The 25644-nt window shown below is 40.4% G+C and overlaps 1 protein-coding gene across 1 annotated transcript in view; it reads right to left on the reverse strand.

The window, feature by feature from the left end:
• LOC128544927 (deleted in malignant brain tumors 1 protein-like) overlaps positions 1-25213 on the reverse strand; it is a 69197-nt gene extending 43984 nt beyond the window's left edge. The window contains exons 1-3 of the mRNA XM_053515240.1: positions 25201-25213; positions 22551-22865; positions 18229-18234 (exon numbers count right to left, since the gene is read on the reverse strand). Coding sequence (XP_053371215.1) covers positions 18229-18234; positions 22551-22865; positions 25201-25213 — 334 coding nt within the window. The remainder of the gene's footprint in view (positions 1-18228; positions 18235-22550; positions 22866-25200) is intronic.
• Between the last annotated feature and the right edge of the window lie 431 nt (positions 25214-25644).

The raw sequence follows: 25644 nt of genomic DNA on the forward strand, positions 1-25644 counted from the left end.
AAGAGAGGAAGGGGAAAAATAAAGAAAGAGTATAAAGACATAGAATGAAAACCAAATAAAATAAAATCATAAAATAAAATAAAATAAAATAAGAGAGAACAAAAGGGGAAATAAAAAAAGAAAACAGTACATGACATAAAATTAAACATAGGAATAAATAAATACTTTTTAGATGGAATGGGACAGGGACATGAGGAATTGTCCTGGCACATTTTTTTAAAATATACTGAAACTCATGCATTTTAGACGCACATGTGTGTTTGTCACTGACACACTAGACGTCAAAATTTATCACACACCAATCAAACTTTGATGGATAGATACAATAAAAGGGCAAAAGTCAGCCCATTCAGGTTTGAGACAATGGATCCAAAGAGATGCAAAGGAAAAGGTCAAGGGGGATGAGGAGGAGGTCGAGGACGACAGTGACAAGGAAGGGGAAGAGCAAGGGCAAGGAGACAAGCAGTCTCGGATGAAATTCGAGCCACTTTAGTTGACCATGTCCTTGTCCATGGTATGACTATGAGTACTTTGATACTCTCCCTTTCTAAGCCCGATAGAGAAATTATTTTCGGCATGGCGGTGGAAAGTGTACAACAGAGAACCTTATTGCCATGTTCACCTCCTCTAGGCCAGGGAAGAAGCCTGCCTAGACATATCAGTAGAGGCATGCCAGGGGTGGATCAGGCATGCAAGAGGATTTTACCTCCTGTAGATGCAATTCTCTGGCCTGACCCAGACCAAAGACAGGATGCTGAGCTGGAATAATGTTTTTGGTGTGTGTTGTACTGCATAGTACATGTACGGGCATGTTATTCACAAGTTCTGACGTGTATCTTTCTTGTTACATTAGTTACTCATGACTCAAGTCCATTGAATTCTTTGTTTCTTGTTTTATTTTCAACATCAAAGTTCAACAGTTCATAAGTCCGCTGTGGTTACAACATCTTGCTGTATCTTGTAGCTTGCAGTCCTAAATTACGTTTACAACAACTTATTTGCTGTTTCTTTTAAATCAATGTATTACGGTTACAACAACTTGTTTGCTGCATCCTTTAGATTACGGTCAAAAGCTTGTGTTCTCCATACTTCCGTATCTTAACAACATCTACCAACTAAAGTGCATGATAGACATGCAGCTACACAACTATGGAATGATGTCACAGAACAACTTATAAAGTGATGTCACACTACAACTTACGAGTATCATGCTAAATGCTTGACTAATAAACTTATTGTATAATGCTTAACTAATATATTAAAAATATACACAACAACACATAACAATGAAATATGGCTCTTACCTTTCCAGCCCCTAATTGACATGCAGGGAGACTGCATTTTTATTTTTATTTTTATTTTTTTTAACAATAGAGCCACAAAATTAAACCTTCTTAACATTTTAACCTTTTTTGTATACTATTTGTCCGAAGGTATTCATATCTTTGCGTACCAAAGGAAAGGAACATAACTACTTATTATATAATTAACAGTCCATTTCACATATGAGGCACAACTTGTCGATGGGCCTTTCCAGTGTATTGTTTTTATTTTTGACCAGCACACGTCTCACAAGTCCTTTTTTATCAGGGAACATTTTTGTGATTCGTCCGATGGCCCATGAGTTTCTTGGAGAAGAATCGTCCATTATTAGAACTACATCTCCAATCGAAAGTTTTTTTCTCACTTGAAACCATCTTTGACGCTCCTGAAGCAAGGGCAAATATTCAAGCACCCATCGCTTCCAGAAAGGTATTGAATTTGCTTCCACTTGCTACTTGCATAAATGTCCTCTTTTTTGAAAAGCCCAGGAGGCTGTTTGGCTGTTTTTTCATCAGTAGTAGGTGGTTGTGTGTCAGGGGCTCCAGGTCTCTGGGATCATCCGTAACAGTGGTGAGGGGTCGATCATTCATTATTGCTTCCACTTCACACAGAAATGTATGCAAGCTCTCATCGTTTAGTGTTTGTTCTTTTAGTACAGATCTCAGGATCTTTCTAACTGATCTTATCTGCCTTTCCCATATTCCACAGAAATGAGACCCAGAAGGTGGATTGAATATCCATTGTATCCCCTTTTGCATGAGGACGCCTTAAATTTTTGACTGGTTCCACTGTTGGATAGCTTTACGCAATTCAATCTCAGAACCTACAGTATGAAGTTTGTTCCATTGTCACTTCTCATGACTGACACCTGGCCTCTTCTATACACAAAGCATCGATAGCATATAAGCAGGAGTCTGTATCTAGAGACTGCGCAACTTCAATGTGCACAGCTCTTGTTGTCAGGCAAGTAAACAATATGCCATATCTTTAAACATGACTTCTACCTCGTTTGACCTCGAAGGGTCCAAAATAGTCTACTCCTATGTTAGTGAACGGTGGATGATCTGGTGTTATTCTATCACGAGGCAGGTCTGACATTTTTTGTTCACTGGTCTTTGCTCTGATCTTTCTACATCTTTCGCACAACTGGAAAGAAACTTTCTCACAAGGGAATTAGCAGTTGGCATTTCTGCCACAACCTTGAAAGTATATAATTCCTTCCACGATGTCCAACCTTTTCATGAATGTCTCTTAAGATTAAGGTCGTGATATGTGAGTCTTTAGGTATAATGACTGGATGTTTTACCTGCTCGGGCATTGCAGACTTACCGAAACGTCCTCCAACTCTTAGCACTCCATCCTGCAGTACTGGGTCTAGTTTGGAGAGACAACTGTTTCCTTTTACAGATGCATTACCCTTTTGCAACATGGAAATTTCGTCTTTGAATTTTTGGTTTTGAACGAACTTAATAATTTTGTTTTCTGCTCCTAAATTGTCAGAGGCTTGTGGTTTTCTGTCATTGAGTCATCTACATGTTTTTGACCTTTTTTATTCTCTGTCTAAGCATGTCCTTGAAATGAAGGATCCAGGCAACGGATCTTTTCAACTTGTACCAGTCAGAGTGGTAATTAATTGGTTTGTTCACGGCATCTGTGCTCTCTGTAGTACTCACGAGGTTCACTGCAACTAAATGTTTAACCTCATTGTCGTCCTCCTTTATCGACAGGTCATGAATATTCTCAGGCCATCTACACTCTGGTTCTTTGAGAAAGGAGGGACCATGGATCCAACTGGCGTTTTTCATGAATTTTTTACAAGAAACTCCCCTAGATGCAGAGTCGGCTGGATTTTTTGAAGTATTTACATACCTCCACTGCTGTGGCTTGGTTGACTCTCTTATAATGGCGATTCTGTTAACAATAAAGGTTTTGAAATGAAGTTTTTCATTTTTAATGTATCTCAAGATAGTTGTACTGTCTGTCCAAAACATAGAGTCCAGCAGCTCTATTTCCAGTTGACCTTTCAAAATTTTGTCATTGTTCACAGCAAGCACTGCCGCTGTCAATTCCATTCGGGAAATAGTGGGTTGTTTCAGGGGCGCTGCGCGAGAATTCCCCATCACAAATGCACAGTGTGTGAGTCCATCAGCATTTACCAACTTAAGGTATGATACAACTCCATATCCCATCTTACTTACATCTGAAAAATAATGAAGTTGGGCTGTGGTTGTGACTCCAAAGTCAACTGGTTTTACGCATCTTGCTACACTAAACTCAGACAATTGATGCAACTCTTGTAGCCAGGCCTTCCATCCTTTTGTAAACTGTTCAGGAATGTCATCATCCCAAGCGAGTTTTTCTTTACACAACTGCTGCACTAGGATCTGGCAGTATGACTGGTGCCAGGAAGCCCAAGGGGTCATAAATTGAACTAGTGATTGACAAGATTCCTCTTCTAGTCACAGGCCGCTCTTTTAGACTAATCTTAAACTTGAACGTGTCTGAATTAATTCACCACAACACCCCTAGCGCTCTTTACAGGGAGTGCGTCTTTACTCAAATCTAGGTCCCTCATGTCTTTGATTCTTTCACTCTCAGGAATGGAAGTCAGTAAGGCACGACTATTACTTGCCCACTTGGTGAGGTGAAACCTACACTTGCGCAAAGGTTGGTGAGATTGTTTTATAACACAACTGCTTGATTATGACTAGAGACAGACTTTAAGCAGTCATTTACATAAAAGTTTTTAAGTACTGTGTTGACTGCCTCAGCAGATGCATTGCTGCGTTTTTTTTTCTGCTGTTTTTCCTAAGGGCGAAGTTAGCTACACTTGGAGATGATTTTGCGGCAAACAAATGAACGACCATTTTATACTCGACCAAGTCCTGACTTACATCTCCATTCGGCCACCATAGGAAACGCAACAAATCTGTGTCCTTTTCCGGAACTGATAGTACATGGCTTCCACATCTGCCATCATGACAACTTCCTCTTGTCTAAAGCGTGTAAGCACTCCAATGAGTGAGTTTGTCAGGTCGGGTCCCTGCAGGAGCTCGCTATTTAATGATACTCCCTGATAGCTAGCAGCACAGTCGAAGACTACTCTTAGATTTTTCTTTTGAGGATGGTATACACCATGGTGAGGTATATACCACACTTGCCCATCTTGTCGACTTAGGTGAGGAGTAGGGACCTTGACTGCATGACCCTTTTCAAACATGTCGTTCATGAAGCTTAAATACTCTTCATGAAAGGAGCGGTTATTCTTAAACTTCCTTTTGAGGTTTAGTGTGCGCTGCATGTCTGCACTTTGGTTATTGGGCATTTGAATAGCTGCTTTCTTAAATGGGAGGCCGATGTAGAAGTGATTATCGGTAAACTGCAGAGAGTTAGTTACAGAGTCTAAAAACTGATAGTCCTTTTGTGACAACTCAGCATTGTCATCACAATTCCGTTTAGGAAAATCATGCTTGTACTGTTGTATCAGCATTTGTTCTACACTTTCGATGGAAACTCTGTTGACTGCAACGCTCGCTTGCTCATTGTCAGTGTCTTCCTCGACCGACTCTCAAAGAGGTCCATTTATGGTCCATCCAAGAGCGGTCTTTACTGCATATGGCCCATTGTGCCTGCTGTTAATTATGCGCCATGGTTCTAGAAGCATATGCTCTTTGTTACCTATGAGAATTTAAACTCTAGCATTAATCTGAGGCAATTTTACTTCGCTGAGGTATGGCCACTTATCAATGTCGTGCTGTTGTGGAATGTTTTCCACTGAGACTGGGATACTCTTTTGTGTGAACACTTTGGTGAGTTCAACAAAAGTGTAACCTCTAACCTCTAAGTCAGTAAGCACATAACTTTCTTCTTGTTTCCTGGCGTTCATGGTGCTTAACATAATGTAATTGTTTTTTACCTTGTACGTTTAATCGCCTTGTTAGTGACTTGGTACAAAAAGTAGCAGAACTACCTGGGTCCATAAAGGCATACACTTCTACTGTCTTATTACCTTTCTTGGACTTTATTTTAACAGGTACTATGGAAAGAATACAGTCATTTCAAGCCCCAGTGCATGCGCTTGTTTCGTGACTCACTGTAACAGGCAGTGTTTTAACTGGTTCAGTTTCGTCAGCTTTTACGATCGCTTGAGCTGTGTCTTGTGCTGCAATGTGTAGCATGCGAGGATGTTTCTTTGAGCACAACTGACATGTAATTTTCTTTGTGCAGTCTTTGCTTAAGTGTCCTTTTACTAAACATCTAAAGCAAAATCCATTCCTTTTCAAAAAGTCCCATTTGTCCTCCAGCACTGCTCGCCTCATCCCACCATCTCTCAGGGATCGAGGGCGGCATTCATCCCGTCTCTTTTCTGTTCTGGCACCTAGGTGGTGGAATGAACTTCCTCTAGATGTCCGTACATCAGAGACTTTGACTATCTTTAAACGACGACTCAAGACTCATCTGTTTCTCCAGTACTTGGACTAACCTACCCCCACCCCCCCGAAAAAAAAAAAAAAAAAAAACTCTTCTTAGTTGTGTTGGACTAATGGCACTTAATTAGTTATTAACCTAGTTAACCCAGTGTAAGTATGTATCCAATTATGTAAACATTAAAGCACTTTTTGTAAGTCGCTCTGGATAAGAGCGTCTGCCAAATGCCTAAATGTAAATGTAAATGTCCTTATATGTTTACTCTAATCTTTACTGTAATCAAGTCTTTATGATTTTTACCAACCTGTTTTACGCCATGGCAAAGCTGCTACCTCTTTTTCCTTCAATTTTTTGCTTGAGCCCTGGAGGAGGTTTGTTGCAGTGTTTTTTATCACAAGTTGAAGCGTTCAGGTTGCCGAAAAGTGGGTTGGACGTTACCGTTGCTTTTTGCTCTACAAATTCCATCAACTGCACAAACTTGGCTCTTTTCTGGGTGCGCCTTTCGTGCATGTATGCATGGTTCCTCCATCTTTCACGCAATTTGTAGGGCAGTTTTGAGACTATAGTCCTCAGGTTGGAGGCATTGTCTAGCTCATCCATGTAATCGATGCTTGACATGGTATTGTAACAGTTTACCAGGAACAGGGAGAAAGTTGTCAGGGACTTTCCGTCCTCTGACTTTATTTCCGGCAAGTTGAGTGCCTTTTGCATCAGCGTTGTAGCGATTATTTGTTTATTTCCAAACTTATCATGTAACAATCTCATGGCTTCTGCATAACCGCAATGTTCTGGCATGAGCTGGCAGCTTCTCACAAGGTCCCTAGGCTGTCCTACTGGTATACTGCTCAAGATAGTACAGCCTATCCGCATTGCTATCAGTTCTGGTTTCAATGACATGTTTAAAGGCCCTCACAAAGGACGTGAACTCAAGAGGGTCACCATCGAACGAAGAAACGTCGCGCAGAGGTAAGGAAAATTGCCTTTGACTCTTCGCAAACATTTCTGTAATATCTGCCTGAAGTGGCATCCTACCCTGAGACTCTACTGTATCAGTATTGTAAAGTGAGTGTTCGTTACCTTGGGTAGACCGTTCCATTAAGGTGCTTGACATTATGGGTTTGGCATGTACGGGCACACTTAAGTGTGTTGCCTGGAGGCGTGATGGCAGTCTGAGATAGTCTGTTGACGTGCTGTGGTCATTGTGTTCCTGTTTGGGAGCGCATGCACCACTCGTTTCGACGGTCACGTCCTGTCTTGCAAGACTTTGTCGTTCTTCACAACCCTGATACACTTTTATTTTTGCATTAACTTTTGCAAGCTTCGCTTCGAATTCCAGCCTTTCTTTTTTAACCTTTAATCGTGCTTGGAATTGTGCTTCCTCCATTTCTAACGCCTGCCGTTGCTCTAAAATTGCTGCTTCAGCCAGCAAGGATGCTCTGTCAGCTTCTGCCTGTTTTAGCCGAGCTAAGGATGCTGTAGATGTTGAGGACCTTTTTGGATGCTGCCGTCACTACGCTTTCGTTAGACGCGAGCGTCCCTAATTCCACCATTGACATACTGTCTTCTGGTAAAACTCCGTCATCGAATGTTGGAGGCGGCTTAGAGCGGTTCTGAGTTTCTGCAATCCACGTCTTTACCCTTTTTCTGAATTCTGTGGCACACAGCAATTTAGACATATACCAGTTTTGCCGATCTTGTTCGCGTTCGTCTTCAGTTAAGTGCAGTCGCACGTCCCTATTGCTTTCAACAGGACTTTCAAGTCGTCTAGTAGCGCCTTGTATTTCGTATGGTATTTGGTTTCAACGTCATACAGATTGTAGGCATCGTACATAAGCAACTCTAATTTGCCGGTTAATGGAGTTAATAAACTCCACTTGCCTTCTCTGGCGTCCTTCAGTTCGTGAAGCTTGTCTGCGGCGTCTTTGTCGTCAGGTGTCATCACACGCTCAGGTTTGGCGACAGCGGCGTTGTCCTCGTCGTCTGACATAGTGGAATTTAAAGCAGGCAAGTTCTCTTATCGCTTTCGTTTTTAGTTGCTTGTTGACAGTCGATGCGCATTTCTAAGAACACACGCGCGCTCTTCACTCCACATTCCCACTCTTAAATCACTTATCTTAATTTTTGCAGCGGAGTTCGCTTTTGACTTTACATGTACGTGCATGTTATTCACAAGTTCTGACGCGTGTCTTTTTGTTACACAGTGTCACTTACGACTCCAGACGTTCGTTGATTTCTTTGTCTCTTGTTTTATTTTCAACATCAAAATACAACGGTTGTTACAGTTTCTTGTATAAATCCACTGTAGTCATGACAAGATGTTTGCAGTGTTCTGTAGCTTCGATAGATTACAGTTACAACAACTTATTTTACTGTATCTTTTAGCTTACAGTCTCACGGTCAAAAGCTTGTGTTCTCCACACCTTTCTGTATCCTTCCGTGTCTTAACAACAACTGAACAACTAACGTGCGTGATAGACATGCAGCTACATAACTGTGGGATGTCACAGAACAACTCATGAAATGATGTCACAATACAAATTACAAGTATGATACTTAATGCTTAATGCTTAACTAACAGACTGAAATAAAATAAACACAACAACAAATTACAAGAATGAAATATGGCCCTTACAGTAATCAAAGAATAATGAGATGGAGTTCTCATCTTGCAACCATTCACACTTGACATTAAACACATCTGGGGCAGTGATAATATAATTGCGGATGCCCTATCTCGAGTATGAGTTTTGTGTACTTTCCCCTATTTGTTCCTCTTTCTATCCTGTTTCCTGGGGCCCAGGAATCGGAAATTGAAGTGGAGGTGAGTCAGGATCCGTTCAAGATTTTTTTTTTTCTCTTCTTCTCTCCCCTTTTTTTTTCTTATATATTGTATTCCTTTGGGGAATATTTTTGTGGGGGAGGTGTTACGCCTGTTTATTGCCCCCTCTGCTGGCTTTGCTGTAAGTGCAATCGTTGGCTGGCAACAGGTGATACTGTATCAATCACTGATTAAGCTTCTGGGAGAGATGATAAATAACAGCCTGGTATGTCTTTTAGTGGCTCTCTCTCTCAGGTGTTGTGTTTGCTTGTGTTTTTTCTTTCTTCCCCTCTTCTTAGTTCCCTTTCAAAGGCTACACTCGATGCTGCGTGAAAACGCTATGGGAAACATCTTGTCATGTTGCCGGTTGTGAAGCATGTGTGTATCAAACACGCCAAATTTTGGCTTATATAACCTCGGTCGGGTGACGTCATCTGATGAGACGCACCTGCAGGTTATAAATAGGAGTGAACCGGAAACATTCCTCAGATCTTTTGTCTTCACTGACCTTGTTGTGTTTGCGTGTGTGTTTAAACCAGCAAAATAAGAAAGTGTTTAACTCACCGATATGGTAGAGTTTTAAACGAGATGTCCCTCCGTGTGTATAATCCATATCGGAGGGCGATCTCTACACTTTACTGCTTCGATTAAGTGCTACGCGCGCGCCTCGCATTCCGAGCCGCCGCGCATTTCTGGGGCTTAAACACGTGCATCCGGCAGAGCAGTGAGAGACGGGTTTTAAAACTCCTTTCTTTCGCGTTCTCATCGGATCGGGAAATCCCTCTGTCCGCTCGCAAACGCGCGCCGCGCTTCTTGTGAATGGGCAAGGATAAACATCCTCTCTTGCTTTCGCGGAGATGATAATAGCTCTAAGCACTTAAAAATAATATAAAAAAAAAAAAAAACATAGACGGCAGGTTCTGTCGGGTGGCCGGGGGCGGAGCCTCAACGACGCTCTCTCCCCTTTTCTTAGCAATCTCCATATAAGTTAACCCTTTCATGGAGTAAGCTGTATTCATCCCGTGTTTTCCTGCCATCAACTTATTTATTTATTTAAATATAATTGAGGTAGGAACGCGGAGTTATATGATGACACCCAGATAGAAGAGACGCTTCCAGGCTATCTCTCTTCTGGGACATCATCCTTCCTGAAAAGCTATTACTTCCTTTCAAGCTGTGTAGACTTTTTATCTTCCCTGGAGGGAAAAGCTTTTCAGGCAGCAGGTCAGGTTGGTGCTCCATTGCACACCATGGCGGTTTTGCACGCCTACCAGGCTGACCTGCTGAGAGACTTGAGTACTGGCGGGGCTCTGCAAGGTAAGGCGTATTGGATTTACGCCGGGCCACAGACTTGTCTCTTCGTGCAACAAAGCAGACGGCTCGTGCTATCGGCCGTTTTATGGCTGCTATGGTCTCCGCGGAGAGGCACTTGTGGTTGAATCTCAGGGGCATTAAGGAAAAGGATCGTGTATTCCTCCTCGATGCCCCATCTCGCCTCCCGGCCTGCTTGGCGATGTCGTTAACTCGGTCGCCACTAGGTTCATGAGGCGGAGTTATATAACAAGCCTTCGGGAAATTCCTTCCCCGCCTTGCTCAAGAGTCGGGACTGTCGGCCACCCAGTCTCGACCGGGTCTGACTGTTGCGAGGCATGAAACACAAGAAGAGATCCGCCTCAAAAGAGGTCAGACTGGAATATTGTCTTCACAAAGAAGCCCTGAGGTTCAACAGGATCATGGGGGGTGGCCCCCCAATGGGGAGAGGCACGCAGAATTCCTTTTAAAGAATGAAGTGTTCTCCCTGGCACCCCCAGGAGGTTGGTGTTCTTGCTCCGCCACCACTGGTGTTTCGGGCAACTCCAGTCTCCAATAAAATTGTTAGTTCTTCGGGTTTTTCCTGCCGTGTTTCAGGATGCCGAACATCTAACATCCCCCCTGTTTAACCAAGCCACTGAGCTTTGCCCCTTTCTGAGAAACTGGCAGCGTGGAAGCTACTGCCAAGTATATCTCCTTGGGCACTAAGCACTGTACAGAGAAACTACAGGATTCAGTTCTCACATCACCCTCCGCGTTTCAATGGCATGGTCTCCACCTCCACGAAACCGGAAAGTGCAAGAGGAACGGGGGGCTGAGTCCAATTTTTTAGATTTTGCGGGCCTTACCGCTATCTAAAAATAAATCAATGGAAATATTGCCACAACACAGGAGGTTCCTGAGGTTCGCTTTCGGGGGCGAAGCTTACCAGTATCGGGTCCTTCCATTTGGTCTAGCTTTTTCACCCGCACATACACAAAATACATGGATGTATTTTGGCTCTTACGACTCCAGAGCATCCGTATTGAATTACATGACTGGCCGGCCCAGTCTCAGTAGCTAGCGCTTCGACATCAGCATGTCATTCTAGCTAATCTTTGTTTCCTAGGATTGAGATCCAATGCCATGAAAGCATGCTCTTTCCTGTTTAGAGGACAACATTTTTGGGTGTCACATGGAATTTGAGCGTAAGCGGGCACAGCTGTCTCCCGCTCGTGTCGAATCCATTCTCAACACCATCAAGGAAATCAAGCTAGACCAGAAAGTGACCATCACTTTCAGAGATCTTAGCTCTCATGGCAGCTGTATCCACGGTGACACCTTTGGACCTTCTGCACATGAGAGCATTTCAGTTGTGGCTAAGAACCAGGGGATTTTACTCTAGGGCCAATCCCCAATAAGGGCTACGCGCCAGGTGCTTCGTACCCTTCCTATGTGGTTCAGACCCCGGTTTCTGACTCTGGGTCCCACTCTAAGTTCGTCTTGTCGTCGCAGATGCTAACGACAGACGCTTCCCTCATGGGCTGGGGTGCGGTCTTAAATGACCGTCCAGCCCAAGGGAGCTGGAGAGGCCATCTTTTTGCGCGGCACTCAATTGCCTCAAAATCATGGCTCTATTTCAGGCCCTAAAGCACTTCCTCCAGCAGTTGAGACTACCATGTCCTAGTGCGGGTGGACAACACTATGGCAGTCTCGTATATTAATCGCCAGGGCGGACTGTGCTCGCGCCGCTAAATAGCTAGCGCACCAGATTCCTGTCCCTCAGGGCGATCTACACTCTTGGAAAATTTCATGTAGCGTAGGTGGACCTCTTTGCCTCGCAAGATCAGCAAATGTCCCCTTTACTACTCTATGACTCTAAGTCAAGCTGGTCTTCCAGCCAGCGTAATTAAGACTATTCTAAGTACTAGGACTGCCTCCCCTCAAATAGAATGTATTTGAAAAGTTGGTGCATGACGAAGAAGGTAGACCCAGTCCACTGCCGAATTGTTTCAGTGCTGGAGTTTCTGCAGAAAAAAATTTTGTCCTCTGGCTTGTGCCCCTTTTGAACCACTAGAGTCAGCGCCTCAGGTTTCTGACCCTTAAGATGGTTTTTCTAAATGGTGTTACCTCTCTAAGAGGAGCGGACAGCTATTGCCCTCTCCTATGAGGCGCGTGGGCTCACTTCGCCTCTAGGAATCAGGGCTCATTCAACCAGGGGAATCGCCTCATCAATTGCACTAGCAAGAGGTATTCCTTTGCAGCAAGTCTGTGATGTGGAGAGTTGGTCCTCTCCGCACACATTTGCCAATATGCATCCTATTGTTTTGAAGCCTTCTGTCCTCCGCCTTTACAGCTTCGGAGCAGGAGAGACTTCACTTACTGTGTCCAGTACGTGCTCTTCAGATTTACGTCCACCGCATTAGCCAGTGGCGTAAGTCAGGGCAGTTTTTACATGTTTTGAAGCCGCAAGCTACGTGAGAGATGCTATTGCCCTCTCCTATGAGGCGCGTGGGTTCACTTCGCCTCTAGGAATCAGGGTTCATTCAACCAGGGGAATCGCCTCATTAATTGCACTAGCAAGAGGTATTCCTTTGCAGCAAGTCTGTAATGCGGAGGGTTGGTCCTCTCCGCACACATTTGCCAATATGCATCCTATTGTTTTGAAGTCTTCTGTCCTCCGCCTTTACAGCTTCGGAGCAGGAGAGACTTCACTTACTGTGTCCAGTATGTGCTCTTCAGATTTATGTCCACCGCATTAGCCAGTGGCGTAAGTCAGATCAGCTTTTACATGTTTTGAAGCCGCAAGCGGCGTGAGAGATGCTATTGCCCTCTCCTATGAGGCGCGTGGGCTCACTTCGCCTCTAGGAATCAGGGTTCATTCAACCAGGGGAATCGCCTCATCAATTGCACTAGCAAGAGGTATTCCCTTGCAGCAAGTCTGGGACGCGGAGGGTTGGTCCTCTCCGCACACATTTGCCAATATGCATCCTATTGTTTATGAAGCCTTCTGTCCTCCGCCTTTACAGCTTCGGAGCAGGAAAGACTTCACCTACTTTGTCCAGTACGTGCTCTTTAGATTTACGTCCACCGCATCAGCTAGTGGCGTAAGTCAAAGCAGCTTTTACATGGTCTGGGGCCGCAACGGGGGGTGGCCCCCACTACACTGGGCTATTGCCCTCTCCTATGAGGCGCGTGGGCTCACTTCGCCTCTAGGAATCAGGGCTCATTCAACCAGGGGGATCGCCTCATCTATTGCACTGGCAAGAAGTATTCCCCTGCAGCAAGTGTGTGACATGGAGGGTTGTCCTTTCCGCACACATTTGTTAGATTTTATAATCTGGATGATCATGCCACTCCGGGCACACAGGCCCTTGAGTCAGCTTCCCAGATATAGTTCTGAGACCTTTTTGGCCTTGTGCGCACACGCTACACAACCTTGGGGTCCAGACACTTGCAGTGCGGCGGCGTTGGTATTCTCGTTCCCATAGCGTTTTCACGCAGCATCGAGTGTAGCCTTTGAAAGGGAACGTCTCGGGTTACTTTGCTGTAACCCTGTTCCCTGAAAAGGCGGGAACGAGATGCTGCGTCCCAATGCCGCACTGCCTACGTGACCGGACGTCCGTTCAGACAAATCAATCTGAGGAATGTTTCCGGTTCACTCCTATTTATAACCTGCAGGTGCGTCTCATCAGATGACGTCACCCGACCGAGGTTATATAAGCCAAAATTTGGCGTGTTTGATACACACATGCTTCACAACCGGCAACATGACAAGATGTTTCCCATAGCGTTTTCACGCAGCATCTCGTTCCCGCCTTTTCAGGGAACAGGGTTACAGCAAAGTAACCCGAGACGTTTTCCCACTAAAAACTCGCGCGTGTATAATTTTATTTTACATCCCTAGACCCCTTTAGTTTTGTTATGTAACTATTTTCTCATTTTGGTAAATAAATGGAGTTTTCCCCAAAATGTGGTGTTGTGCCTGTTTTGCGACACACAAGCCAGCCATAACAAAGACAACATACATTTTGAGGAAATAAATAGTGTGAGTCTGTCAACAATTGACCGTGTTGTGCAACGCAACAAGATAAGAATGAAACAAGGTTATCGGGTACCATTTGAGCAAAACTGTGAGAAAGTGAACGAGCAACAATGTCAATATGTGCAGGTAAGTAAACTTTTACAGTGCTGTATTGTCAGGGAAGCAGCACATGTATGCATCATACATTGGCATTTACAGAACTAAATGTAGTTTGTTTTCACTGTGTACAGAGAATCTTTGAGCTTGACTCAATGGTTAGGCCTCATGAATACATCTTCGTGGATGAAGCTTGATTCAATCTAGCAAAAAGGAGAAGAAGAGGTTGCAACATCATAGGTCAATGTGCCATTATTGAACTGCCTGGCCAGCGTGGTGGAAATGTAACTATCTGTGCTGCCATCAGCAGCTATGGGGTTCTCCACAGTCATGTTACTATTGGGCCATACAACACCGAAATTCTTCTAACGTTCCTGAATGGTCTTTGGGATGCTTTGCTTGAGCGGAGAGATTGCAAGCAGGCAGAGCATCCCATGTATGTTATCATTTGGGACAATGTGAGATTTCACCGTGGTCCAAGAGTACGCGATTGGTTTCACAATGAGCAGAATTTTATGAATGTGTTTCTTCCACCATACTGTCTCTTTTTAAACCTTATTGAAGAGTTTTTTTTGGCATGGAGATGGAAAGTATATGACAAAAACCCTTACACACAGAAAAATCTATTTCAAGCAATGAATGGAGCATGTGGTGCAATAGGTGTGGAATCTTGCCAGGGCTGGATTCTGCATGCTAAAGGATGCTTTCCTCGTTGCCTTGCAAGGGAGAACATGACATGTGATGTGGATGAAGTCCTGTGGCCTCACCCAGCACAGAGGCATGATGCTGAGGCAGAATAATTTATACGAATGATGTAAAAAAAAAAAAAAATCAGTGGTTCTCAAACATTTTCTGTCATTCCCCACTTAAGGCGGTGGGAGAATTTTCAAGCCCCATTTGTCAACAAGACGATAACGAAAACGGACAAGTGTACTATTTATTGAAATATCAATTTCCAAACCAATAGGATCAAATAACACCAAGTTCAAAACAGATAAAATACATGTGCAGATGTTATAACAGGCTTACTTCGTCACTAATCTAGAGCTTACTTTCAAAGAAATCGAGTTGCTTATTAACTTGACTGGGGTGTGTTGTCTCTAAGTGTCTTCCTAATCTGTTGGGTCTCATGCTGTCTGCTGCCAGCGGTTTAAGACACAAAACACACACGGGTCTCTCCTCTGCCCCCACCATCCCCACCAATCCAAGTGCAACATAGGCTTCATCGTGTTTTCCTTTCGGCTGGCTTTTTGGTTGATTAGGCTGATGATGCTGAATCACCTGCTTTTTTGTGGTCCATGTAACAAATGTATCCATTGACGTTATTATGCTCACTACACACTGTACGCTACTGACCCGATGTTATGCTCTAAAATGCCCCCCTGCCACAGATTGCCCCCCCACATAAACTTTTTTTTAAATAATATGTTAGAACATTAATTCATAGGTTTGTGGTTTACAAATTACAAATTATAACAAACAAATTTAATTATAAAATTAGCAATATAAAAAAATGTTGTATAGCGGAAAAAATATATAAATGATATATATTTTTTCATATATAACATGTATATTTTTATATTGCTTATTTTATAATAAAAAAAAATTTCCTGTAATTAGTGTTATTTGTGATAAATAATTTGTTATTTGTACATTGACAAACCCCTGCAAAATAAATGTGCCATAAAATAATCATTTTGGGGGATTTGTATTAATCGTCTCGATGGCTGTCACGTGCCCAGGGTTAATTATAATAGTAATAATATATTTGATAATAATAAACCTTTGAATGTATGTCTTAATATAATATTTGATAGAGATTATGTAGGGGGGCAATCCGTGGCAGGGGGGCATTTTAGCGCATAACACCTGTTTGTGTCCGCGGTAAAGTTAGTTTTATATTCGCATCTCCGAATTCAATAGCTACGTAAATAAACCCGCAACTTTGTTGCCACACTGAAAACTAGAAATGCAGGACTAGTACTGCCTGATAAAATATTAATTTTTAACAAAAATACAGAAACATCAGCATACACATTGAAATAAATGAAATGACATATATAATACTGAATGTTTCCTCATATATTGTTCCTCTGCAATTAACATGCCGACGTTAAACCGTTATTGTTGCACTGTGGTTCCACTTTTTCTCTGATGTTATTTTAATTTACTTGTATTAATGATCCATTTCTTTGTGTGTTATTATTTAGTTTCGAGTGTCCGATAAAGAAAATAAAGATTAAATAAATCAATAAAGAGAAGCATGAATTAGAATAGGTACTTTCCTATTATTTTCCACTAATTCCCTCCCGTTCATTGCGCCCCACCTGTCATGCCTGTATTCCCCACTAGTGTGTTTTGTGTGCGTGCCCCACACTTTGGGAACCACGTATATATATATATATATATATACAGTATATATTTATATACACTACCGTTCAAAAGTTTTAGAACACTTGCAAATTTCTTTTTTTTGTTGTTTAGTGATTTATTTTCTACATTCTACAACAATACTGGGGATTTCAAAACTATAAAATAACACATATGGAATTAGGTAATTACGTAACAACAACAAAAACAACAGTTAGTTGTTATTTTAAGACACAGAGGTCGGCCTTTCTGTAATAGTTTTGGCAAGAACAGTATTGTCAAGTGCATTTGCAAAATCCGTCAATAAACCATAATGAAACTGGCTCTCATGAAGGCCGTCCCAGGGGGGCGAGACCAAAACCTACCTCTGCCGCAGACGAGAAGTTCATTTAGAGTTATCAGCCTGAAAAATGACCAATTAACAGCACCTCAGATTAGAGGCGTTATGAAGTCTTTACAGAGCAGAAGTAACAAAAACATCTCAATATTAACTGTTCAAAAGAGATGCATTTTTGGACGCCTTCAGCATTCCTTTACAATGTAGAAAGAAATAAAAATCAGGAACGATCATGGAGTTAGAAAGTGTTCTAAAACTTTTGAACAGTAGTGTATTTATATATTTTTTATATAAAACTTTCTTTGCTGCAGTTCTTTTTTGTTTAAATGTGAGTACAAGAATAAATGAATTAATAAATATTATTTTCCCACTATCCCACAGTGTTTTGTATTTATTTATTAAATTATTTATATGTTTTAGTAATTTAATTAGCATAAAGACCACAAACTTGGATCAGACTGAATGCGCAGCCGGCACCTCTGATCTGAAGCTAGGACTGTTAAATATTAGATCTCTCGCATCTAAAGCAGTTATAGTTAATGAAATTATCACAGATCAGGAGTTTGATATACTCTGTTTAACAGAAACCTGGATTAAACAGGACGAGTATGTAGCTCTAAATTAAGCTAGTCCTCCTGGATACAGCTACATACACCAGCCTCGGTTAACTGGTAGAGGAGGAGGCGTCGCAGTTATTCACAATGATAATTTGACTATTGTACAAAAACACGGACACAAATTTAATTCATTTGAAATTCTTTATAGTAACATAAGTGTATTTAACTATATTAAGTCAGCTCAGTCGATCCCGCTAATTGTCATTTACAGACCTCCAGGGCCGTACTCGGAATTTCTTAGTGAATTTGCAGATTTCCTCTCAAACCTAGTCGTTTCTGTAGACAAAATGTTAATTGCTGGAGATTTTAATATTCATTTTGAAAACCCAGAAGACTCTCTGAGAACTGCATTTATGTCTATACTGGACCTGGTAGGAGTAAATCAGTGTGTAGTAGGACCCACTCATAAAGCAGGTCACACTTTAGATTTAATAATATTATTTGGATTAAGTGTAAGAAATTTATTCACAATACCACTATCTGAAGTTATCTCAGATCACTATCTTGTCTCAATTCAAGTGTGTCACAATAATAATGTACACACAGCGCCGCGCTACCGTATGAAACGTACATTCACATCAACTACCAAACAGAGTTTTATCAGTAATCTCCCAGAGTTCCCAACTTCGATTAGATCACCGTCTGACCCCACAGAACTCGATCAGGCGACTGAATATTTAGAGTCGACATTTCGCTATACCCTAGATAATGTAGCTCCAGTCAAAAGAAAAATTATTAGAGATAAAAAACTTGCTCCCTGGTATAACGATCACACGCGCACTCTAAAACAGACCGCTCGGAAATTAGAACGTAAATGGCGTCAAACTAAATTACTAGTATTTCAAATAGCATGGAAGGAGAGCATCCTGAACTATAGAAAAGCTCTTAGTGTAGCTAGATCAACATATCTCTCCACTCTTATAGAAAATAACAAAAATAATCCTAGATTCTTAATTAATGCTGTAGCCAAATTAACCAGAAATAAGACCACTGCAGAAATCTCCACAACAACATCATGCAATAGTGAGGACTTCATGAACTTTTTTAATAATAAAATTGTAAATATTAGGCATAAAATTGAGGTTTTGAAACCGAACAATGTAATTGATGCAGATGTTAATCTAGCCATGTCAGACCAGAACCTAGAATACTTTACTCCCCTTGAAGAGAATGAACTAATTTCACTTATCTCTTCTTCAAATTCATCAACCTGTATATTAGATCCTGTACCGTCACATTTTCTTAAACAGATAGTACCAGCAATAATAGAACCCCTGTTGAGAATAATTAATTCTTCACTCAGCATTGGATATGTTCCAAAATCTTTTAAATTAGCAGTTATCAAACCAATAATTAAGAAACCTGACCTCGACCCCTGTCAGCTGTCCAGTTACAGACCAATATCAAACCTCCCCTTTATCTCTAAGATCCTGGAAAAGATAGTAGCGGAGCAGCTATGCTCATATATACATAGAAATGGCATACATGAACTGTATCAGTCAGGATTTAGGCCTCATCACAGTACAGAGACAGCGCTCGTTAAAGTAGTAAATGACATTCTATTGGCCTCTGATCAGGGTTGTGTAACTATGCTTGTATTACTTGACCTCAGTGCAGCTTTTGACACTGTTGATCACGCTATTCTTCTTCACAGATTAGAAAATGTAGTGGGAATTAAGGGTACAGCCCTCTCCTGGCTCAGATCCTATCTGACCCATCGTTATCAGTATGTAGACTTAAATGGTGATTATTCTGCATGTTCTCTAGTGGAGTTTGGCGTTCCGCAGGGTTCAGTTTTAGGTCCACTGCTTTTTTCCCTTTACATGCTTCCTCTGGGCAACATAATCCGTAAGCATGGTATTAGTTTTCATTGTTATGCTGACGATACACAGTTATATGTCTCAGCAAAACCTGATGAGAAAAAACAGCTTACTAAAATTGAGCAATGTGTGCAGGACATAAGAAATTGGATGCTAATTAACTTCCTTCTGCTAAATCCGGATAAGACAGAAGTTCTAGTCATAGGACCGCATACAGCTAGGAGTAAAATTTTAGATCACACCGTAACTTTAGATGGCCTTTCTGTTCCATCAAATGCAACAGTGAAAGACCTTGGTGTGATTATTGATTCCAGCCTTTCATTTGAAGCACATGTAGATAATATTACCAGGATAGCATTCTTTCACCTCAGAAATATTGCCAGAATAAGAAATTTATTGTCGCTAAACGACGCAGAAAAACTAGTTCATGCTTTTATCACCTCTAGGTTGGACTATTGTAATGCCTTACTGTCTGGTTGTTCAGCTAGATGCATAAATAAGCTTCAGCTAGTCCAGAATGCAGCAGCGAGAGTCCTCACCAGAACCAGCAGATATGAGCACATCACCCCTATTTTATCTTCACTCCATTGGCTCCCTGTGAAATTTCGCATTGATTTTAAAATACTACTCTTGACATATAAAGCATTAAATGGTCTCGCGCCGCAGTACCTGAGCGAAATGCTAGTGTCCTACGATCCGGCACGCCTACTTCGATCAAAGGATGCAGGCTTCTTGTCAGTACCGCGTATTATGAAAATTACAGCTGGGGGCAGAGCTTTTTCTTATAAAGCCCCAAAGTTATGGAATAGTCTTCCAAATAGTGTTCGGGACTCAGACACAGTCTCAGTGTTTAAGTCCAGGCTAAAAACCTATTTATTTAGCCAAGCATTTTTATAAATAGATTTGCCATAGGTAAAGGAGCAGATCTGGGGGACTCATGGACGTAGAGTATTATGGTGAACTGGTATGTTTGGATGCTGTCTTCCTCACTCTCATCGATCACTCAGGTTTGCTGACGGTGAGGTGATTGTTTGCTTTACATGTCAGGAAGCCCTCATGTTTGTGTTTCCTTCTGGCTCTCCCTTTAGTTATGCTGTCATAGTTAGTCCTGCCGGAGTCTCTGCTTGCACTCTACAGTTAATATACATTCACATTATACATTGTGTGACTGTGACCATACCTAACTGCCATCTCTCCTCTTCTTCTCTTTCCCCCCCTCTTTCTTTTTCCTCTCTCCTCCTGTCCCCCCCTTTCACTCTTTCTCTCTCTCTCTGTCGAGCTACACATGTCGTTCCTGAGCTGCCAGTGATCCAGACTCCCTCTGCCCTCCGGACCTGTCTGACCCATCCTGGTGCCCCGCTTCTGGCTGAAGATCTCGTCACATGGATGCCCCGTGTGTCTCTCTGGGATGCGTCTGGTGTCTGGGAATGATTCTCTCTACCTAGAAAATGGTTCTGGCCTTGACTGGTGTTGGCAACTGTTTCTCTGGGGACTTGACAGTTCGATAGTTCATGACTGGAACTTCTTACAAGTCTACCTGGGTCTTCAATAACTACCTGGACTCCATATTAACATCAATTAACATCAGCTATTATAGCTGAACTGCCTTCCACCCTACACACTGTATAAATGCAGATCATTTACTGCTTTCTGTTTCACCCAAATGAGGATGGGTTCCCTGTTGAGTCTGGTTCCTCTCAAGGTTTCTTCCTATTACCATCTCAGGGAGTTTTTCCTTGCCACTGTCGCCCTCGGCTTGCTCACCAGGGACAAACTGACCATTTTGATTCATACAAATTCACATTTCATACAAACTTAAATAATTCTTCTGACTATGTAAAGCTGCTTTGCGGCAATGAAAATTGCTAAAAGCGCTATACAAATAAAATTGAATTGAAATTGAATTGAATTTATGTAGTGTGTAATCGTTGCTGGGTTGTGTTTGCACATTGGCTGGTTTTGTGTGGTTTTTGACAGTAGTGCTTGATTTTGAGTAAAGTTAAAATAGTTTTGGTTCAAATGTTTGGTTTTGCAACAAAAGTTGAAGGTTTTGGGACTGTAGCCTGAATTTTAGAGTTTGTGTTTAGTGTTTTGAGACAAAGAGATGAGAGGAAATTTATTTAGGAAATGTGTTTTTCGCAATTCAGAAAAACTGTAATATGTTTATAAGTGACACTACACAACACTACAGATAAATAAACATTTCAGACAAGAAGCAGAAAGGCTGTGCAGATAATAAAGACACTGCTATGATGAAGAGTGACTGGGATAGAGAGAGACAAAAAGGAAAAGAAAATGTTGCAATAATGGTGTTAATGTTTATAACATGTTAAACAAACCAGCTCCGTTTCAAGTGTGTCTGTGTGTATTCTGTTTTTTTTTCATCCCTCTCACTCTTTTGCCTTTTGTGTTTTCTCACTACGCTTCTAGGTCTGAGTTTATTGGCTGACTTGGCTGTCCATCATCAATATGACATCATGACGCTTTGCCAATCCACTGACGGGTCGAATATATTTGAGGCCTCGAGTTCAGTGTGTGTGTGTGTGAGCGCGCCTTGAATTAGCAACTTGTGCTTCAATGCGTTCAACAAAACTCGTTCGACTTTAGTAATCTCCAGATGCTTATGGTATTTTCAAACATAAGGAATTATGCTTTGCTTTGTGGATATTCAAACATATCCATAGATTTGTTTTTGTCTTTTGACTTGTATCGAATTATGTGTGACTGTGACTGTGTTAAAGTTTTAGTTCTGCCTACTACGCGTCAAGTTCAACTTCAATTTCAAGAAGTATTTCGGTGCCTTTATTTATTCAATTATTTAATTAGTATTAGACCAACTAATTGTTAGATTAGGTTGAGTGTGCACCACCATATGCACTGAAGATTTCGTTTTTTTTTTTTTTCATATTTCTTTTCTGTTAGTTAGTTTAGGGGTTAGTTATAAGGATTGTTTGTTTAGATTATTTCTTTGTTTTGGGTAACACTCTTACTTTATTTTCTGTAATCATACAAATTTCCCAACATGAGTAAAAGTCTTTTGAAACACACTCCAGTTTAATTCGTCATCCTTTCACAACCTGAAAGGTCCTTTCTCACAATTGTCTCACCAAAATGTTACGGTTTTCATCCTATTTAATATCAAGCACGAAACAAACCCATATTACTTTCAAGTGATAACACAGTGATTTCCCCAGCCCTAATGTGTGTACATGTGTACAAATATGTCAATTTAATTGAAGGCTGTTAAGAAATATTTAATCTGTTTGCGTGGGCAATGCCCCACCTGCCTGCTGGCAACCTACTCATATGCACCTTTATATATATTTTTACTAGCCAATTAAAGTTCATCAGTGCAGTAAACATATAATAACATTTATGAAAATGTCATAATATGAGTTTTCTGTACCTGCACAAGTAACACCAGCATCTTCACCATGGTTACAGTTGTGTGATCCAAATCCACTATGAGTGCACTGTGTGATGCTGCTTTCACTTCCAGAACAGCGAACATCATCCATCCATATTGGGCCACTTCCCTGACCAAAGGTGGCATTTTTATTAGCGCTGACAGCATTACCACATCTAAGTTGTCTACACACCACCTGTGCATCATTCATGTCCCAGTTATCATCACACACTGTTCCCCACTGGTTATTATGATAGACTTCCACTCTACCAGAGCAGGAGTTACTGCCACCAACGAGACGTATGTTAGCGCCATCTGAGACAAACAGCAAAATGCAATATTAATTAATGATAGTGAATCTCATCAGGGACAATTTTATAATTTTAATTCATACACATTCACATTTCATATAAACGTAATTCTTTTGACTGTGTACGCTTTGCAACAATGTCAATTGTTAAAAGTGCTATACAAATAAAATTTAATTTAATTGAATCTTAATAGTTTTTCCATACACTTTTCCATAAACTGATTTGATTTCATTTCTGTCAGCACTTTGTTTCTCAAAAAAATTTTTTACATAATGAGGAATACATTTTTCTGTACCTCCTAAAACATACAGTGGATGCTGCACTTTTTAAATACAATTTGTTACTAATGTTTAACCTACCACCCCCTGATGTTTGGAGCTGTTGAGTATATTATTAGAAATGTAGTACTAAGTTATTATGGACTGCACTTCAAGATGAACATAAAAAATTAAAGAAAAGAGAACAAAAAGGGGAATATAAAAACAGGAAACAGTACATGCCAGAAAAATAAACATGGGAATAAATGAAAAAAATCCTTTTTAGTTAAAAAGAAAATCAGAAACAAATCCCAAAACAGGTCAAAGAGAGAATGAAAAGAAGATGAAGAAAAAGAAAAAGGAGAAGGGGAAATGAAACCTGTCAGACATGCATTTTAAAAGATTGAGTAAGATTGTGAAATGTTCTTCTTTATTGTGATTCAGTTACTGACTCAGCGATTTGTCATGATTTTCCCGAAGCAAAGTGTTGTGCAATTTTATGTTCAGCATGATTTAAAGTTTAAAGTTGAACACACTGTCATAAACTGTTGTCCGTCATAAAGTTATCTGTTGGAACTTTATGATGACATTGAAATTAAGGTCATGTGCTACATCCCATATTAAAATTGCAGGTATTTACTACTGTAGAAAATTCAGAGAAGTGATGCATTACAAGCTTAATGTGCTTGAAACCATATTTAGAAGTGTGCAAATTTACATAAGCAGGTTACTGTATTTAATTATTATTTTTATTTATACATTTTAAATCTTCAATTAGTATAATAAATCTTAATAGGTAATCATAATTAGTGCATAACGTTAAAAAGTTAAATATTTTCTGTAATCAGTCTTTTTCTACTTTCTGAGATTAGGTTTTTGGTGTAAAAAGAATTTATAAATCTAGTCATTTTAAAGTGGAATTTTATTTTTTAGATAATAATTAATTTGAAAAAAAGTCATTACATCAGCAGAAGTGTTCTACAGTAAATACATATTTAAATGAGAAGTTTACTTACCAGCCAGCAGAGAGGCTCTAAAGGCACTGACTATGGAGAGAAAATAAAGGATTTTTTTTCTCTAATAATCTTGGTAAAAATACGCTAAATTAACTGTAATATAAATGGCCCTTAGCTATTTTGAGAGCTATAGTACTACATCATTAAGTGCTGGAGGAAACCTATCATTAATTGCATGAACTATGCATGAACATTAACTATAAGTAAAAATGATACACATAAATGATACACATTAAATATGACACACATAAAACAAAATACACCAAACTAAAGCTGTGTATATTGCAACCTATGTTATTTCAGGACTGGAATCATTGTGGAATTGCATTACATTATTTATAATAATAATAATAAAATATTAATCATTATAATTATTTAAAATTTCATTTAAATATAATATTTAAACACCATACAAAGACTAGGACTTATAGACAAACATTCATTCATGTCTTTATAAAATTGTTGAATTTACCAAATAATAAATGGAGAGAGAGTCTCAGCATCCTGTTCCTTGTGGTGTCACTTGGTCCTAATTAGGGGTCCCAGTTCTGCCGTCTTCTTACAGTGAAACTCATGAGGTGATGAGGCTTATGGTCTTTTTCTATACATTTGAAGAGGTGGAGTTATTATTTTGTCCACTTCCTGTTTCTGTGAGCAGTTAAAATGTAAAGATTTAGATGTAAAGGTGCTCAAAGGTAGCAAAGAACCATGGAACAAGACTTACACAATAAAAACAATACACCAACATAATTAACAACCTAACCTGTTAATTTATAGCAATCTATATATGGAACATGTAATGTTGCAACAAAATACATTATACTATATGACTGTACTGAACCCCACCCAGTTTACTCACTTTAATCAGTTATTGTGTGTGTGTGTGTGTGTGTGTGTGTGTGTGTGTGTGTGTGTGTGTGTGTGTGTGTGTGTGTGTGTTTCTAAATATCAATAACTTCAATCTTGCCTATTATTGGTTGGGACTGGATTAAATCACTCTTAAGAACTCTTTATAACAGCATTTTTGGCCATGACCCCACACTGTGTATGATGCCACTGTGGTTACCTTTTTTCAACATCTTTCTGTTAGTTTGTCTCTGTCCCCTGCCTTGCTGTTCCCTGCACACATTCTGTTGAATGTGCAATGATATCTCTGTTTTTCTTTCCCTCTCTCTCTCTATCCATCCCCACATCTGACCTATTACATTTCCTTCTATCTGCCAGCTTGTTTTCCTAAATAAAATAATCCTCTATTAACCCTCTTGTCATAATCTTATTAATTAATTAATTTTATTAATTGCATAATAACTATAGGAAAATATTATACACATAAATCATACTGTATACTGCAACCTGAACTATTAATGATGATTTTTGTTTCGTGCTGAGCATCTGCCTGCAGCATCCCTACAACTATCAGCCAGTGAATGTGTCATCATATTATCTAAACTGACTGATGGTAACAATACCACTTTATTTAAACCTGAATTTTTATTATTATTATTATTAT

This window comes from Clarias gariepinus, chromosome 16 (genome assembly GCF_024256425.1).
Source record: "Clarias gariepinus isolate MV-2021 ecotype Netherlands chromosome 16, CGAR_prim_01v2, whole genome shotgun sequence".
NCBI lineage: Eukaryota > Metazoa > Chordata > Actinopteri > Siluriformes > Clariidae > Clarias > Clarias gariepinus.